Genomic DNA, 19,598 nt, shown 5'->3' with positions numbered 1-19,598 from the left:
TCATGGCCATGTTCTCTGTGTATTTGATAATTTCTTATCTCCTCTGGAACGCCATGATACATACTCTTCTTTTGCTTACCACACTACACAAACAAAACACAGTTTTACTTTTAGACATACCGTTTCGGATAATACAACGTGAGCAGTCACCGCATATAAATGTCAAATGCAACATTTTTCAACCAATTTTTCCAATTCAATTTATTTTACTTTATATAGCACCAAATCACAACAGAGTTGCCTCAAGGCGCTTCACACAGGTAAGGTCTAACCTTACCAACCCCCAGAGCAACAGTGGTAAGGAAAAACTCCCTCTGAGGAAGAAACCTCAAGCAGACCAGACTCAAAGGGGTGACCCTCTACTTGGGTCATGCTACAAACATAAATTACAGAAATAATTCACAGAACAATTCACGGATGAATATACAAGGATTGCTGTTGGTGCACAGGACAGGAGGGTCACCAACACAAACAGAACTTCCATCTCTGGATGGAGCTGCATGTTAAACAGAGAAAAAACAGAATCAGGCATCAGAAAGACAAAAATACTGTATAATTTGCCAGCATTAATCAACAAGAAAAACAGAAGAAATACTAAGGTGATCGCCGGCCACTAGCCCTAAGCTTCACTAAAAGACCCAGAATTTAGGTGAAGTTGAGGCCGCAGCCCGCTCTAATTACTAATAACATGAATTAAAAGAGTAAAAAGCGTAAAACAAAACTGTACCAGTATGCTAGCCATATGAAAGGAAAAATAAGTGTGTCTTAAGTCTGGACTTGAGAGAGACCATTCCACAGAACAGGGGCATGATAAGAGAAAGCTCTGTGACCCGCAGACTTCTTATTCACCCTAGGGACACAAAGTAGTCCTGCACCCTGAGAACGTAAAGCCCGGGCCGGTACGTAAGGTTTAATTAGGTCAGCTAGGTAGGGAGGTGCCAGTCCATGAATAATTTTATAGGTTAGTAGCAGAACCTTAAACTCTGATCTCACTGGGACAGGAAGCCAGTGAAGAGACGCCAAAATGGGTGTAATGTGGTCGAACTTTCTCCTTCGTGTCAAAAGTCTGGCTGCAGCATTTTGAACCAATTGGAGATACCTAATGCTAGACTGCGGTAAACCAGAAAATAGAACATTGCAGTAGTCCAGTCTAGAAGAGATGAACGCATGGATCAGGGTCTCAGCATCAGCATGATATTGGCCGATAGTTTTTCAATACACTACGGTCAAGATTAGGTTTCTTAAGTAATGGTTTAATCACTGCAGATTTGAAACTTTTAGGAACAGATCCAGAAGTTAAAGAAAGATTAATCATTTCCAGCACAATTGGCCCAAGAGTGGGCCACAGGTCCTTAAACAGTTTTGTTGGTATAGGATCAAATAAACAGGTTGTGCTTTTTGTTGACATTACGAGTTTCGTCAGCATGTCTAGAGAGATACTATCAAATACTGTAAATCTAGGTAATACCTCAGTAGTGGCGCCCACCTCAATAGCAGGGTGTAGTGGCCGGGTTAAGGCATGCTGGGATATGTTCAACCTAATGTCATCTATTTTCTTATCAAAGTAATCTAGGAAATCTTGTGCTGTAAAAGGAGAGCGAACTACAGGTGGTTGTCCATGAATAAGTGTTGCCACCGTGTCGAACAAGAACTTTGAGTTATGCTTGTTTTTGTTGATCAAATCAGAGTAATAGGTCCGCTTTATAGCCAGTAATGCATGCTTATAGTCTAAGATAGCATCACGCCACACAAGGTGGAATACTTCTAAATTTGAATGACGCCATTTCCATTCTAGACCTCTTGCTTTATGCTTGAGATCACGCAGGTAATCATTGAACCAAGGTGACTGCGATTTGGGGGAGGGCGGTTTCAACACAGGTGGTGCAGTCATGTTGAGTGTTGTTTTGAGCACTGAGTTTAAACTATCCACAAGTCTGTCTACTGACTGGGTATTTGTCAAAAGTAAGGCTAATCAGACATCAGGCAGTCTAACTTCTAGTTCAGGCTTAGTTGAGGAGTTGATGCATTGTTGCAGTGATAAATAAGGTTGTTATTCCACTAAATACGGCAGCGAAACTGTAAACTTAATAAGTGAGCGATCAGAGACCACTGAAGTAAGAGGCATGATGTCAATATTCGTGACAGCAACACCACGTGCGAGAACCAGATCCAGGGTATTTCCACTAATGTGCGTCGAATCCCGAATCCATTGCCGAAATCCTAATGCATCCACAATTTCCATAAATGATTTGCAGAGGGGATCAGAAGGCTTATTTATATGAACGTTAAAGTCACCAGTGATCAGAATGTTATCTGCACTTATAACTTATCTGTTGACAAGTTACAGATGAATGCACCAAATTCATCTAAGAATTCAGAATATAGGCCAGGAGGCCTATATACAGTGACAAAGTAATACGGCTGATTTTTATTCTTCTGACCTTGGCAATGCGTAATATCCTGAGTGGAGCGGAGAATCAGATGCTCAAACGAGTTATATTTGTGACCCCCAACAGCTAATAAGCTAAACCTAGATTTATAAATAAGAGCAACACCCCTGCCTTGCTTCGCATCACGAGGGACATGACTAAATGTATATGCTGGTGGGCAGGCTTCATTTAAGGGGAGGACAGCTGTAGGTTTAAGCCAGGTTTCACATAACCTAATCATATCTAAGTGATGATCAATAATTACATCATTAATCAACAATGATTTTGAGGACAGTGATCTTATGTTAATGAGACCCAGTCTAAGGACCTCAGTGGGGTTGACAGTTGAACTGTTTGGGTTTAGGGGTGGTTCCAGAGTAGCATATATAAGATGCCTAGAAGTAGGTTTAGGTTTGAGACATTCCACGTGTGCTGTAGGTAGCAGACACAAAATCTTTGCTATTACTGGAACAACCACTGGGCCATCCTCAATTTCAACATGATCCAATATAGTAATGGGTATTAAGTTTGCAAAGCATATCCCTCTATGATGTTTATGGACATGTCTACGGAAGCAGGCCATAGTCTCAACTTGTTGAATTTCCCTCCCTGGCAGATAAACTGCACTATCACCATAGTGGATTTTCTGCACTAATTTCCCCGCTAAGCTAATGGATTCCGCACCCACATTTGTCATAAGCCTTGCAGGGTCTCTAATCACCTGCTCCATGACCTGCTGTAGATTCCTAATGTTACCCTCCCTGTAGAGCTCTATTGCGGCACCTTCCCCAGTAGGGTGGAGGCCGTCCGGCATTAGCAGGCCATGGCGGCCCCAGAACGAAGGCCAGTTATCAATAAAGCTAAAGCCTTGCTGTTGACAAAACTGTCAGCCTGCTAAACGCCTCTTCAGTACCCCGGGAGGGGAGGGGACCAGAGACTATTAATCGATGCCGACACATCTTTCTGGCAAGGTCACAAGTCCTCTCTATGTCCATTTTTGTGACCTTTGAGTGCTTCATCCTGATATCATTGGTGCCGACGTGAATAACTATGTGACTATATCTCATGTCCTTCGTCTATCTTCCCTTCTGCAGCGTCAGCACCCTGAGAAGGGATGCAGTGTCGGGACCTCTGGCCCCAGGAATACATTTAACATCAGCCGGCGTCTGTAACCTGACTTTGCGGGTGTAGAATCCCCTATCACTAAAGTCCGGTGTTTCGGCCTGGAGATAGGAGTGGAAGTCAATTGTGTGCTTGGAGAATTCACATCAGGTAAATCCAGGGGGGAGAACCGATTCACAGTTCGCAGTGGCGAGTGTGATCGGGGTGCCACAACCGGGCACCAAGCCCTACGGGGCTTCCTTCACCTTGTCACAGTCCGAAAACCATCCTCCACAGCCGGCGTTTCTAGGCTGATGCTAATGGGCTCGCTAGCCGGCCCAGCACTAACCTCATCTGGAGTGCCCTTAACATCTAACTCCACTGCGCTAAGAAGCTGCTCTAACTTACGGACACGGCTCTCTAATTGAGCCACCCTATCTTCCAACATCACGTAGGATTTATGGAGGGTGTAAAGTAGGTAAAGTAGTGTACTTTGTGCATTAGGAAATTCAAGAGTATAGCCAAGCAAGCACAAGCTAACCAATAATGGATAAGCTAACCACTCCTAAGGCTCACACAGACGCAAATAAATGAATAAAGTTCACAGCAGTTACACTGAAAGAGTAGCAGAAGTATTAGAAATGTAGGAACAGTAAATATATATATATATATATATATATATACCACTCCTAAGATTAACACAAGAGTAAAGTACTAAGCTAAAGTTCACAACAGTTACACTAACAGTTAACTAACAGAAGTATTTAAAAAAAGCGAAATGAAAAAATGAAAACGAGGGTCCGAAGTCGCTAACGCAAGCTAACTGCTAGCAAAAATGCTAGTCGCTCCTAAGATTTACACAGGAGTAAAATAATTACTTAAAATTCACAGCAGTTCGACTGAAAAACTAACAGAAGTATTAACCAGGTAAAAAGAACCAGCTATAAAAACAATGGGTAGGAAGGGAGGAGTCGACCTAGCTAGTGAAAGCTAAATGCTAGCGAATTACAACAGGACTATAGTTAAATAACATTCAGAGTAGATACAATTAATAACCAGAAGAGTGCTAAACAGAAATAAAAGAAACGTATACAACCATGTGAAGTTCAGAATAGCGTCACAACAACAAACAATCCATCGGAAACAAGTTGCCCAACCAATCACAAAACATTACTGATCCATGCTGAGGGGAACGGCCCACCCACCTGGGTGCGGAGTTGAGGGCAGGCGGAAGAAGCAGGAAGAGTACTGTGTGTGTGATTCGCTTGCAAGCAGAGCAACTCTCTGTTTAGTGAAGGCATCTTTCAATGCAACATCTAAAATTGAATTCCATTTCCTGTCAGTCTATGAGTCTTCTGAGTTCGCTCCTCACATTAAACTGTACATTATAACGGGAAAATCAGGAAACCCCCTTCAAATTTTTGGAAAAGTAAATTCTGAAGACCAAATCTTGTTTTTGAAAATGAAAATGCCTTAATACTAGTAGTAATAACAATAATAAAAGCGCACTGAGAAAAAAAAAAAAAAACTACATTGCATAAAGCAGAAGTACAATAAACAGTGGTGTAAAGTGGGCACTTGCATTGGAATTCAGCAATAAGCACCGCACCCCAAGTGGTGCCCCAAGGTGCTCACCACTGTGTACACAGAATTTTCTACATCACTATTTGGTTGGCAGTGCCGGGATAGGCTCCAGCCACTGTGACCCTTAATTGGAGTAAGCGGTTGAAGATGAGTGAGTGAGTGAGTATTTGGTTGGCCAAAGTTAAAGATTCACCGTCTTTGATTTAATACGTATCTTTCCCAGAAGAATCAGCACAAGCACTGCTAGTAAGAAGAAGAAGAGAAGCAGGAAAACAAAGAGGGTGTGGGTGTATTCAGGCATGAACTGTGAAAGAGCTCCATTTCCACAACAGCTGGTTCCAGGTGTACGTTTGACTCAGTGGGGAACTGTTTGGCTATCTGCCAGGGGAAGTTGGACCTTGAATCCCAAGGATCCGGAGAAATTACAGAGAGCCAGTTTCTCTAATGGGATATCTTTAATTTGTTGTTGTTTCAGCAAATACAGTGGACACTTCACAAAGACATAATTTAACTCAGTAAAAAGCAACAAGATGACTTGGCTTTGACAAGCAAAGCCACCAAATCCTTTTTAAAGGCTCCTTCACACATAACATGACTGAAGCCGACTGGCACACAAGGGGGAATTGCATGCCACTTGTGAAAAATTGGAGCCGCCTCAAATGCCTCGTACAACTGTCACCATACCCATTCATGCACACCAGTAGCCGAAAGACAGCGAGTGCCCATTCGACCCCCCTTTCGGCAGGTGTCATCCAAATTCCAGGAGTCACACGCAAACATCCAATACCTCTTGCTGGGCACTGAGGACTATTCGAGCTCCCAGCACGAGAGTAGAGAGCAGCTGACCACATTAGAGCTGTCTGTGAAAATTGTCTAAATGCCCCACGAGTGTAATGTTGCTAAGCAACACATATGGGTGTGACTGTGCCAAACTCCCTCCCCAACACATGTGGTGTGCCAGTGTGTTGCGCCCCCAACACATGTAGCATGCGTGTGTATCGCTCTCCCCCATGCTCTCCCTGCACCCTGCAAAACATGTGGTGTGTATGTGTGTGTGTGTGTGTGTGTGTGTGTGTGTGGGGGGTGGGGGGGGGGGGTGGGGGGGTGGGCGCACTCTTGCATGACATTCTGATAACGATGTACAGACAAGATCACATGGGGAGCGGCCAGCCACATCTGAGCGCACACGGCACAGCAAGATGCCTCTAAGGTGATCGCCGGCCAGCCACTGACTGACAGCTGGAAATGACAGCTCAGTGCACACGACGTGTTAAAATAACAACACAGAGAACACAGGTATAACAAGTATATAAATAAATACTACAAAACTACATACACAGTTACATAACACACACACACTCATCTTCAACTGCTTAGTCCATTTAAGGGTCACGGGGGGCTGGAGCCTATCCCAGCAGTCTTAGAGTATAAGGCGGGGTACACCCAGGACAGGACACCAGTGACAGGGCCACAAACAGACAAACAAACACACTCACACCCACTTGCACACCTACGGACAATTTAAAGATCCCAATCCACCTGTCTTTGGATGTGGGAGAAAACCACAGCACCCGGAGGAAACCCACGCAAACACGGGAAGAACATGCAAACTCCACACAGAAAGGCCACAGGCGGGAATTGAAACCATGACCTTCTCGCTGTGAGGCAACAGTGCTAACCACTAAGCCACCGTGCTGCCCAATTACATAACAAATAACTAAAATAAATCATCACAGGACAAAGAAAAAAGAGTGTCACTTTGTTCTGTAGGATGATCAAAAAAGTGGGTCTGTCCGCACGAGCCCCTGTTGTTGAGATCTCTGGACCTGGAAGTCACAGCTGGAGAACATGTACTGTGTTTTGAAGTACATGACCTTATAACTGTACAACGTGAGGCGCATGTGTGTGCTTGCTGTCCCCACATGAAAATACATGAAAACATATATCGCCTTTGCAACAGGCTGGAGCGGCCACACAGAGCGTACATTGACAGGCTGTGCCAGGTGATATGGACCATCTGATCATGTGTACACTCAGCTGGCGATCTGAATGTCACATCACCCACGTGAGCTATGTTCCACATAACGTGGTGTCTGTCCTTTGGCACACCGCTCACTGCTCACGTGGGTCCAGCAGATGTGGACATGATGGGGGCACACTGCTTCATTCATGTCATTTCATGACTTGAGGTCTATGACCATGGGTCATATACAGAGGAACAAAAGGATCATACTTGTATTGTCCGCCCGGTAAGAGGGATTAAATATTAGAGATTGTGCTGTTTTTTTTTGTTTTGTTTTTTTGGTGCGTAGTTCCCCCCCACAGCAGTGGCATGATGTGGTGCAACACATTCATGCGCGTGCATGAAACAGTCACTGCGTTATCGTGCACGCCTGACTGACCGTGTGCCTTCCGACAGCAGGTGGAATGTTTCGCGGTTCTCCATTTAGTTTTTTGTTTGCAGATTTTCTTCTGGTTTCTGCTTCTTTTGCCCAATGTTGTGTTATGTGTGAAGGGGCCTTTACAGTTTACAGTAGGAGTGGAAGCACAACAAAACCATGACATGTTTCATCAATGCTATTTCTAAAAATGGCCGCTATTGTTGCCAGGTTTCAGGGGTTAATAGTTTGTATTTACAATGTACCAGATCCTTTATGCTTGAAACAAAGAAGAATAAGGGTGTTTGTCATTGTACAGACATACATACATTGAAATTTGTCCTGTGCATTGAACCCATCTTAATTACAGTTAGACACAATCCAATCACTAGGAGCAGTGGGCAGCCACAGTCCGGTGCCTGGGAACTAGCTCCAGATGTACAGATGTTGTCTTGATCAGGGGCACAGAAAGGAATAGACCTTAAATTTAATTTAAGATTTCTGTGACATGTCATGTGGCATGGGTTAGACGTCAAGTGTAGAAAAAGTCTATATGTGCCCACTCTTTTCAGTGTTAATTTAACACTCTCAGCCGGTGCACTTCCTTCCAAAAGAGAAGGTTCCTGGTTAAAGACCACTCATGCCCATTTTCTATGTAATGTAGAGTTGCATCAAGAAGAGCACCCAGTGTAACATTTGTGTCAAATCAACATACAAATCCGCTGTGTCCACCCCTAGTGGAAAAGGAAACATTAACACTTCAAGGTGTTCATTTAACACTGAAAAGAGTGGTCACACATCAGCGCTCCTCCTCTCATCTTAAAGTCCTGATCATTTGGGAAATCACCTGTAGAAGAGGCTGGTATCATGGAAAACCTACACCTTCTTGGCCCTTTATGCCCACCCCTGTTCTAGATGAATTATATTCTCGTCTACAGGGTAGTTCCAGCTACAAACTTTAACATTTCTTTTTAAGACAACCAGTGACCTGTAATAGCTTGTTAAAAAAAATGATTAAAATATGAACCATTTAAGTCTCCTGAAGCATTACAAAATGTCTATTACGTTATTAAAATTTTTCTTCTCCAAAAGCAACATTTGTTATACCAGTTCAACTTCTGTCGTCTGGTTTTTTTGTTGAATGCGAGATATTGCCTGTTCAAAGCGCTTTGTGGTTGGGTCGATTTGTGCTCTGCTTCACCATTGAACAGAAAATCACAGCTGTTTTTGAATCTGTTGATGGTTGCAGCTGGATAACATCCTCAGAAAGACTTCACCCTCTGTGAGGATAAGTGACCCTTTTGTAGGATGTTGGGACTTGGTCTGCAGAGTTTTTTTGTATGTCCTCTTATTGTAGCTGACCTCTCTAATGTGAATAAGATTGAACTCGTCAATGTTATACCCTCATGACAACAATTTCCAAGTGTTGGTCACATTCCGTATGTCCTCTGAATCATCTACAGGTCACCCTCGGCAGTTTCAGTGCCCTCAGCCATTCAATCTTTGGTCAGTCTTCTTTGTAGCTTTTCGACTGAAATCTCTCAACTGGGGGTTCCAGATGGCAACTCCATATTCCACAACTGGTCTAACGTGGCTCTTGTACAAGGTTATTTGAGTCTTTTCATTGAGATCCTTAAACATTTGTCTCATCCTACCTACTAATTTATTAGCTTTGTTTATGCACTGCTGTATATGTAATGAGAAACTCAGCTTGTTGTGTACATGAACAAAAAGGTGTTTCTTTATCTCAGACTCTTCGATGGGGATAAGTCAGTGATTCCTAAGTGTGGGCTGCAGCCTCCATGTAGGCTGAGAACTCCCCAAGCTAGGCAGCGCAGGTCCCTCCTGCTGCGGCCTTCACCCACTTTGCCTAAATTCGGATGACAGACTGCTTCAAGTTTAGTGCACATAAACAATGTCAAATCTATATGTGTTGTCTTTAATTCTGATGTGTGCCATTATTACGTTCAACTAATAATAATTGTGGATTCATTGCTGTATTTTGTCTGAGGTAATTGGAGTGTAAATGTAATTTTGTTGTTGTTGCACTCATGTAATGACAAGGACAATAAAAGCTCATCTTATCATCGAGAAGGTACAATTTTCAATTTAGTGAAATGTTTAAAATGACCGAAAAATGTGATTATTCATGTTAGTCAAAACAGGGTTGGGTGAAGATGTCCCAGCATTCTTTAGTGTGGGAGTGGCTGGTATAAGTACTTCCTGGGGACTAAGGCAATGCATCTGGCAACTATTTTGACCTTTTTTTATGAAAAGCATTTATTTGTTATTGTGAATAGATACAACAAAATTTATTTGTATTTAACCCATCCTATTTACAGTTAGATACGATCCAACCACTGGGAGCAGTGGGCAGCCACAATTCAGCCCCTGTGGACCAGTTTCAGTTTTGGAGACACTATCAAGGTCAAGGCCATTAACATGATGATGAATCGAATGCATGTTTTTTTTATAATGGTGGGAGGAAACCTATGCCGTCATGGGTAGAACATGAGACTCCACACACAAAGGAACCGTGCATTGATTGAATTGACCCTAGGACCTTCTTGCTGTGAGGGCCAGTTTCGACTTGTAATGGTGCCACTGTTGTTTTTCAAAAGAACTTATAAGTTAAACGAAAAAAAAAAATCCTTCCAGCAGCCTGAACACTGCCTTGCAAGACTTCAGTATGTGAAAACAAACACCCAATAGAGGTGGGTAATGTAGCTTGACGACAAATATAATGAAAACAGACAACAGGCGTGTTTTACAGAAAATGTTTTGGCTCGTCACCAGCAGATAAAGCACACGTAGAACCAAGAATGTGCTGTTAAACTGGTATGACAGTGAGCCATATGCACAAAATCAACGCTGTGCTAACAGCACACCTGGATAGTATGCTGCTGTTATAAATACTATTAAACACACATGTGCTTTATCACACTGTTAAAGTGTCTGCCCTGAAAAATGGCATGCAGTGGATATTAAAGCTGGAAATTTTCCTCTTATACGTATTTGTGTTTGTCCGCATGTGTGAGCACCCAGAGAGACTGAGCTTAGAATTCTGAAAGCTTTGAGCCACAAATTACTGTACAGTCCGTGTGTGTGTGTGTGTGTGTTTTGTACCTGGCTCCGATGTAGAGTGTCCGGTTGACTTGGAGGATCCTCTGAATGTGCAAAGGTTCCTGCCTCAGCCATGTTCGGTGGGGTCGGCCGAGAAACACCGGGTACCGTCTCACCACTGTCAGCAAATGAGACACAGAAGTAGTAAATGTCAAGCTGGTGACAAATCGAATTAAAACGAGAGATTTATGAATCTCTCGTTGACTGATTGAGGATGATTTTTGATGCATTGCCAATTCACACATAGCTTGTTGCTGTCAAGTTGGCAACAAAGGTTTGGTCAAATGATGAAAATCTCTGATGCCAAAATAGATCATTTGAATTTTGTAGAAAAGCGACACAGAGATGGGTGACATTTAAACACATGAAAGCACTCCCGAGGATAAAGAATTCTTGACAGTGATCAGAGGAAGCAGAAGGTGACAAATCAAAACAAAGGTGGTGAAATATTTGTCATGTAGCTCAAAGCAATTGCACAAAAACATACATCCTAAAATATACATACGGTCAGGTCAAGTCTGGGACCATGTTCTGGTGTTGCACACATCCCATACAACACACTGCAGAACCGACCTGGTTCCTCGTTGGTAACCACCAAGGGAGACAACTGACCCATCCCCAACTCCCAAAAGCAGCTGTCTATCTCCCGCAGCTACGGAACATGTGGGCATCCCTTGGCCTTTTCCTTAGTACTGAGGCACCTGCACATTGGATGGCGCTCAGAGGATAACACCACATGGCCACATTATCACAGCCGACACTCCTTATAATTTTTTTTAATTTTAATTTTAATCAGCTTATAAAAGCGCCAAATCACAAAAAAAGTCACCTCAAGGTGCTGCACACAGAATAGTTCAAAATAAAATTTTAAATAAGTGAATAAAACAGAAGTAATAAAAAATAAATATATAATTAAAAAACACAAGTAAAAGAATGAAACAGATAAGAAAAATAAAAACTATTCATAAGAAAGAGAATAAAAATCCATTTTAAGTCTTGATTTAAAAATGTCCACGGACTCAGATTGTCTCACGGATGCAGGAAGACTGTTCCACAGGGCAGGTGCACGATGAGAGAAGGCTCTTTGACCTGCCGACTTCTTTTTCACCCTGGGAACACACAATAGTCCTGCATCCTGCAACTGCAAAACCCAGGCCGGCACGTAGGGTTTCAGTAGGTCGGCCAGATAAAGAGGTGCCAGTCCATGGACAACCTTGTAGGTTAATAACAAGACCTTAAAATCCACTCTCACAGAGACAGGAAGCCAGTGCGAGGATTCCAGAATGGGTGTGATATGTTCAAACATCCTGCTTCATGTCTAGCAGCAGCATTCTGAACCAGCTGAAGACGCCTAATGCTGGACTGCAGCATCCCCGAAAATAGGACATTACAATACACACAGTCCACTTCATCACAGTCTCTCTAAGTAACTGTTCATTAGACACACAGTCATTCTAAAAATGTGGGCAATAATTCTCGTACAAAGGTGCCAAATACCTCTGTACAGTGACCTCATGTTTGTAAGAGCTCTTCTGATGTGACGGCACTGTTGGCACTGAAATCGATTACAAATGATTTTCTGATTGATGTAAATGTCACATCATCTCTCTAGCCAAATTGGTTGTGAGATATCCTGGAAAATGCCCCCCGCCCCTCTGGAATATACTTTTTTGTGACGTTAACCTTTCACCAGTCAGCTCCAAAAGTAAATCATCTGGAATTAATCACACAAGGGCCCAGTTTCATAAAGCAGTGTAATCTTGTTTAGTCGACTAAATCGTTTTGTCAACTAATCTTTTGACCTTAGTCGTCGCGCAAAGCGCTTAGTCGACTAAAGGTTTGTGTTAGCCAACTCAAACTTTTAGCCTGCTACAGAGGAGGCTAATCTCATTTAGTCAACAAAACTTCAGCGTCTTACCTCAAAAATGGCAGCTATCATGTATCACCATTAGATGGAGCAGGACTAACAGAGAGCCTTGCATTGGGAACGGGTGTTCTGGGACCAGAATAATCCATTGGAGATATTTACAGATGCTGAGGTTCAACAGTGATACCACTTCAGTTCGCCTACAATCCTCTTCATCGTGGACATGATAGCTCCAGCCATCAACCACCAAACAAGGAGGAACAACGCCCTCTTCTGGTGCAGCGGACTCAGCTATGGTTGTAGCAGATGACCAACCCAGAAGCAAACAAAACTCTCTCGCATTGGAGGCATTTCTTGGCAACAGCACTCACAAGGCCACTTATGCCCATGAACATCGTTGACTAATATTAGATGACTAATCTATAAATTTAGCCGTCTATGTGAAATGGAGATTAGATGGCTAATGTTAGTCGACTAACCTTAGTCAACTAAGTAGGTTTAATAGACTAAAAGCTTAGACTGCTTTATTAAGTCAGGCCAAGGACTATTTCAACCAAGTTGGGTGAACATTTGTTCATCCATTTTTGACTTATTTTGTTTAGAGGCACACAAATAATACCCTGCTTTAGTGGGAGTGTGCAGGGGAATAATTCAATACAATACAAATACAATAATACACAAAGCGACAACACATAAAACGAAGCTGGGCGAAAGAAGCAGAAACTAGCCGAAAATCCACAAACAAAAAACGAAATGGGGAACCGTGAAACATTCCGCCTGTTGTCGTGAGGGACACATGGTCAAAGAAGCCCAAGACATACTCAGTGACTTAAAAATGTTCAAAAATGTCCATGTCCTGAGTTGTCTCAAGAATACTGTCTGTAAAAGTGATGATTTGCATCAACAATAAACTTAATATTGTTTTTGTCCAATTACTTATGGGCTCTGAAAATGGACTGGCTGTGCATATAAGTGGTCATAACCTGAAATACTTAATGAGATATTTTTTGTTAAATCCTTTGAATGACAGCAAACAGTTGACACTACTGTCACATCTTAACTGTGTCATTTCAACTGTCTTACAGAAACTCCATAAAAAACATAAATACCCAAATACTTTTGGACCTGACTGTGTAATATATATTTTAGTACTTAAATCATTAAAACTGAGCAGTAGTTTGAGCCAAAATAAATTACCATGCTTTTTCATCTACACATTTTTCTTTTTTTAATAGTAACAAAGAGCACAGCAGGCTGCCTTATTTTGAACTATTTGCAGTTTATTTTATCTGAGTAATATTTTTTCACTTGACCAAACCATGGAGTAATAATCAAGACAAAAGAAGGATCTTGTGTCTGATAAGGGACAGAACTCAACCCATTTTATTGGAGTTTAGGAGCACATGGGCTCCATAGCTCAGTGGTTAGAGTACTGGTCTTGTAAACCAGGGGTCGTGAGTTCCATCCACTTAGTTACTTTACTGATTACTCAATTGTAAAAGTAACTAAGTTAGATTACTAGTTACTTTCCCCAGCTGCCAACAACAACCCATGTCAACATGACAATGATACCTGTTTTGCCAAAACTCACTTTATAGTCACCCTTTCTTGACTTCAATGAAAATAAATACTTGTTTTATAAAAAGTAAAATAAAGACCTCTTTCTTGACCTCATATTTAACTGTTGACATCACTGTAACAGTAAAACTTGCAATTTCAAACCTACATTGTTTATAAATGTAACTATTAAATTCTAACATTTAAATTCTCTCTAAACATTTTACTTGTCGAAATTATTATTATTTTAAGCAATATTAGTAGTTGTAGTAAAAAAACGGCTTCAAAACTGGACCTTTAATCTAGGGGTGTTGTGGGGGGCACATCCTTGCCCCATGCCCCCATTCCATCTGGATTCGCCCCTGCTTTGGCGTTTGAGCACAAAGAATGGATAACATTTATTTATGCAGAAAACATGACCAGATTTACAGGTAAGAAGGTTTTATTGCATTTTCACATCATGTGGTCCTCAGAAAGAGAGTTTAGGTGCATTTGAGTGGAAAATAGTGTTAGTTGTTGACGCGTCGCGGAGGATCAGCTGTTTTTAACGAGACGATACGGAGCAGCTCAGCTCAGAATTCTAAATAAAGGAGGGAAAAAAGTATAAAAATGTCTTTGTAAAGCTCAGTGCAGGTGTGCTGATCACCCCGCTTTAAGAGGTGAGGACGAGTTGAGCAACTACAAAAAACCGTGGATGAAAAGCTCACAGCTCGCTGAAAGTGGGCAGTTCAGTCGAACCCCGACCCCCTGCCCACGGACCAAGTTTAATGCTGCTATCGACCCACAATGAAAAATAATAGTAACACACAGTGACATGGAGAAGTAACTTTAATCTGATTACTGATTTGGAAAGATTAACGCGTTAGATTACTCGTTACTAAAAAAAGTGGTCAGATTAGAGTAACGCGTTACCGGCATCACTGCTCCTCCCACAATCAAAAATGCTTATTTAGGGTCTGTTCCTTTTCTCTTGGTCCCAGGGCAACGGACTCTGGCTGCCCACTGCCCCTAGTGGTTGGATTGTGTGTAACTGTAATTAGGATGGGTTAAATGCAGAGGACAAGTTTCGTTGTATCTATGTACAATGACAATAAAGGCTATAATAATAATATTAATTTTTTGCAATTATTTAATATGTGGAAAATATAGCCATTTCCTGTCCATTATTACACCTAAAAGATTAACTTTTGAACTTCCCCACCCTGATTACATCCTTATAGACCCACTGCTTGCTATATGTTCTTCTCCTTCCTCAGGGTCTTTCTTTCTTTGATCCTCTGTTTGCTTTCCTTCCTCTCTCTGTCTTGTCTATTCATCCACATAATAGAATTTATACATAATCTACAGCTACTAGACACTCTGCTGCAGGTCTCAGAAGCGTGACAGCTTCTACACCCCGTGGTTTGGTACTGATATGTCGACAAAGGTCTGGTCTCATCTGGGAAATCATCCATCAATATTATCGAACTGTAATCAATCACAGTCTGGTCTGCGCTGGAGACGGCCGAGCTGACGTGGAGACTCGAAGTCTGAGAGCGTATAGGGAGCGACATCTCATGAGGGTCCCAGCTGTGCGTATGGGAAAGTCATGAGCATGTGAGCCCCTTCACATATCCTGACGTCATTCTTGACTGTGCCCCCCCACACACACACACCCCGTCCTGGACACCAGTCAGCAAGCCTCCGTGTGAGAGTCTGTCTGACCTCCACAGCCTGCAACGCGACCTTTACCCTCCTCTGTGCCTACGACAGTTCAACACCCTGAGTGTTCGAGCGTGACCCTGCGCCTCTCGCGCTGCAGACAGGGAGGGCGGCAGTGAAAGTCAGGAGGTCAATCAATACCTTCAGCTGGGATGAAGTTGAGAGGCCCCGGTTCCTCGGGGAACGCCGAGCTTGTCATTTGGAGGAGCCAGCACAGCAGCAAGAAGGAGGGAGGAGCCACGGTTGCCATGGCAACAGCAGTGTGGAGTCTGTGGAGATAAAGAAAAAGAGAGACAAGGTGAAAAGGGAGTGAGCGGTTGCAAAACGAGGACGCAAACAAACAACAACGAAAAATCGGTTTCTTCAGTGACGCTCCCTCTTTTCCCTTTTTGCATTCCTGTAGCATTAACTCACCTTCGCTCCTGCCGTGAAGCACAGATAACATCACACAGTGAGGAATTAAGTAATCCAGTGAGGGAGAAGAGTCCAGTCAGCTCTGAATGCAACCAGATCCCAACATCACCACATCAAACGACCACACCAGCAACAACACATCGGAGGAGGAGGAGGAGGAGGAGGAGAGGACGGCGTGACAAAGGCCCAGACGTGAACTACGGGGTGAAAAGAAAGACTGCATGCACGCAAGCTGACATCGAGATCTCAGTAAAGAGCTCGACAATCAGCAGTGTGCATGGCGTGGGAGAACAAGGGAGCGAGGAAGCAAAGAGGTGGTTTACTTAAATTAAACGCTTGCCAGCAACGCAAATCACCTCTCTGACAGCCGAGGTAAACTGATGGCGTTTTTCATTAGGCGCTACTGAAGCACACGCGGGTCTCCGCTGTGATTCATGTGGAAATACAAATGATACTCAAATTAAGTTACACCAAGCAATCCATCTAGAAAATGACACCAGCGCTCTACTTTGCTGCAGAAAAGCTCTGAGACTTCTTATTGACTTCAGCCACAAACCTCAGATGGCGATTATCTCCCCGTGCTTTTACTCAGACAGCATGTGGTGGATTTTTAGAGGTTTCGGCGGTAATTATCTACTCATTCTTCCAAATGTGCACTAAGTCAGATGCGGAATTGTGTTCCCCACATCTCCCATTTTATTTTCTGTATCTCGTGTATCATCTACTTAATGCTGAACACACTGAAGAGTCATTTGTTTGGAAAATCAAGGGACAAGGATTTTCTCCAACTCAACCAACACGGAAGCTCTTTTAGTCATGAACAATTGCAACTCCTCGAATTTGAATACCCAAGCTCAGGTGTCTTGATGTAAAGCTCCCTGTATTTTACTGTGGTCACAGGTGGAAGAAAACATGCAAATAATACATGCTGCTCAAAGTACGGTATTCACACTGCACCTCTCTGCCTCTCTCCATCTCTCCATCACGCCACTTCTGAGCTTTAATAACACATATTGCATTTCACTTGGCATTGCCGAAGTTTTGTTTTATTGTGTAATCAAAATACAAGAGTTTCATTATACGCAAGGAAACCGATGTAATGTTACGGAATACTTCCGCAAATCTGAAGTATACTATTACATACACAAATGGGGTTTTAATCTGGATAACATAACTACATGGTTTGGGATCATTTACAATAAAAAAATACTGTAAAGACTGCGATGCCATGAATAATACTACATTGGCAATCGGTAGAGTGGTCCTCAGTCTAGGCCAAAAGGCCTGTCAGCTATGTAAACCCCAAACTATATTTTGCTTGGACCTCTAACTCTATAATCTGCACATATTCACCCAAATTTAACTTATTACATCTTACAAATAACTGCAGACCATGTAGCTCAGTGGAGTTAGGCAGATTCACAGTCAAGCTACTTGTCCCAAACTGAAAAAAGAAACATGACAAATATGTACATTGGTTGCACGTGATCAGAATGTGTCTAAATAGTATAATTTTCTGATGTTTCTCAATTAGAAACACCCGATGTACATATTTAAATCATATGAATCCATTTTTTTTGTTGTTCAGTATGCTCCACCAAACTGTAAATGGGTACCATTATCACAGACCAAACAGTCCACCCCTAAAAATCAGTCCGCCTTTTGCATCTGCGCGTGCGTCATTTCGAAGCTCTAAGACGGAGTCTCTTCACCCAAAGCAATCAAATGGATTAATGAGATTATTAACCATCAGATGAAAAAAGGTAAAACCTCTTAAATCATTCTAAAGTCAGTTTTAAGCAGACTGACGCCGTTTTAAGCAGAAACTCTGCGTAATTCCGTGATGCTTTGAAAAAGCCGACACGCAGTGAACACATCAGCTAGCAGCTCCTTTAGCCGCGGCGCTCTGATTGCTTCTGCCAACTTTTTGATGAAATTATGCTGAATTTATGTGTTGTACAAAAGCTTCCGATGTCTGTCACTGAGATATATGATGACTGGAGTGGAGCTTTAAGCAGAAACGAGGTTTTAATCTGTGAACCTCGGCAAATGAGGTATGCAAATGATGTATGCAAATGAGGTATGCAAATGACGATGTTCGGTCAGTGACACCGGCCTTGGCTGGGGAAGTAACATGTGGGAGTCATCCACTTCATCCTACAGAATCTGGAGATGAACAAAGGTACCAATGGGCCTCAGTGTCAAAATAGGACTTAATGCTTAATTCTGGACAAACCGTCTGTGATGTCACCCATAGGTTTTCTACTCAAATGAGGCAGCTTCAACTGTGGGCACTTTGCCAGTGCTGAACCCACCTAACTCCCTGCTAACCCATAAATGGTTAGAGAAGTGCCAGAAGGCACATGGGACATTGAAGCTCAATTTTGATCAGTTTTCTTGTATGAAAATCCTTCTTAGCGCCACTCTAACATGAACACTGAAGCACTTTTGCATTTAGCACTTGTCACTTTAATACAGTACTTTTGCACCTCAACACCCATCATGAACTTTGGTTCCTCCACCTGTCGGCTACTCATTATCTATCAATTATTGTTACTTTGAATTGTAAATATCTGTATATGTATTTTGTTTTAACTGGTTTTCTGTCACAATTGATTTACTTTGGTATGTTGTGTGGTCTTAGTCTGTTTTTATGTTACTGGGACTATGGATGGAAATTAGCACCTTGCTATAATCCGGCATATTTACATGTAACTATGTCTATTAATATGCACTGTCCCATTTCTAATAAATAAACATATAAGCTCTAACTGTTAATACAGCAGATAAAAGTTGACATGTCATTGTGCCAGTTCAGATCCATTTATTTCTATAGCACCAAATATGAAAAATCAGTCATCTTATTTGATTTGATTTATTTATTTGATTTATTATTAGACACCCATGCATAACAGAAATTCGCTCATATACAAATGACCAAACTCATAACAGAAAAGTCAAAGACGAAAAGAAATATAAGAAAAGAAATATAAGAAAATAAACCAAATACATGGTGCCTAAAGGCATAGGCAGAAGCAACGCTTATCCATGCCTACCCTCCTGTATAAAATCAAACAGGCATATATGCCTTTCATAGATATATATATCCAACACAATCTGAACAAAGCAGCACATAATTACAGATAAAAGAGGTCAAATATTTCTCCAGACAACTCACAAAAAAAAAACAACAACAAAAAAACGAAGGTTCCAGTACAACAGCATCTACATATAACACAACTCAACCATATTAAACTAATACATATCTAGAAAATACCATTTGTCTGTATAAATGTTTGAACCGGTTAATATCTGGACATTGCTTAAGTTTCTCTGGTAAATTATTCTATTTTTTTTGGGCCACAAATGGAAACACAAAAGCACCTCCTAGTCGTCCTAGCACGCACAATTTTAAAATAAAACATACCCCTTAAATTATATATT

The 19,598-nt window shown here is 41.9% G+C and overlaps 1 protein-coding gene across 1 annotated transcript in view; it reads right to left on the bottom strand.

Annotated features, from left to right (window-relative positions):
- sema6bb (sema domain, transmembrane domain (TM), and cytoplasmic domain, (semaphorin) 6Bb) overlaps nucleotides 1-16,007 on the bottom strand; it is a 191,583-nt gene extending 175,576 nt beyond the window's left edge. The window contains 2 exon segments of the mRNA XM_034179613.1: nucleotides 10,619-10,733; nucleotides 15,882-16,007. Of these exon segments, the coding sequence (XP_034035504.1) occupies nucleotides 10,619-10,733; nucleotides 15,882-15,990 (224 nt within the window). The 5' untranslated portion in view covers nucleotides 15,991-16,007.
- Between the last annotated feature and the right edge of the window lie 3,591 nt (nucleotides 16,008-19,598).

The sequence above is a fragment of the Thalassophryne amazonica genome, chromosome 10 (genome assembly GCF_902500255.1).
Source record: "Thalassophryne amazonica chromosome 10, fThaAma1.1, whole genome shotgun sequence".
In the NCBI taxonomy this organism is placed as follows: domain Eukaryota; kingdom Metazoa; phylum Chordata; class Actinopteri; order Batrachoidiformes; family Batrachoididae; genus Thalassophryne; species Thalassophryne amazonica.
Note: the sequence above shows the minus strand (reverse complement) of the source record. Positions and strands in the feature narration are given on the sequence as shown.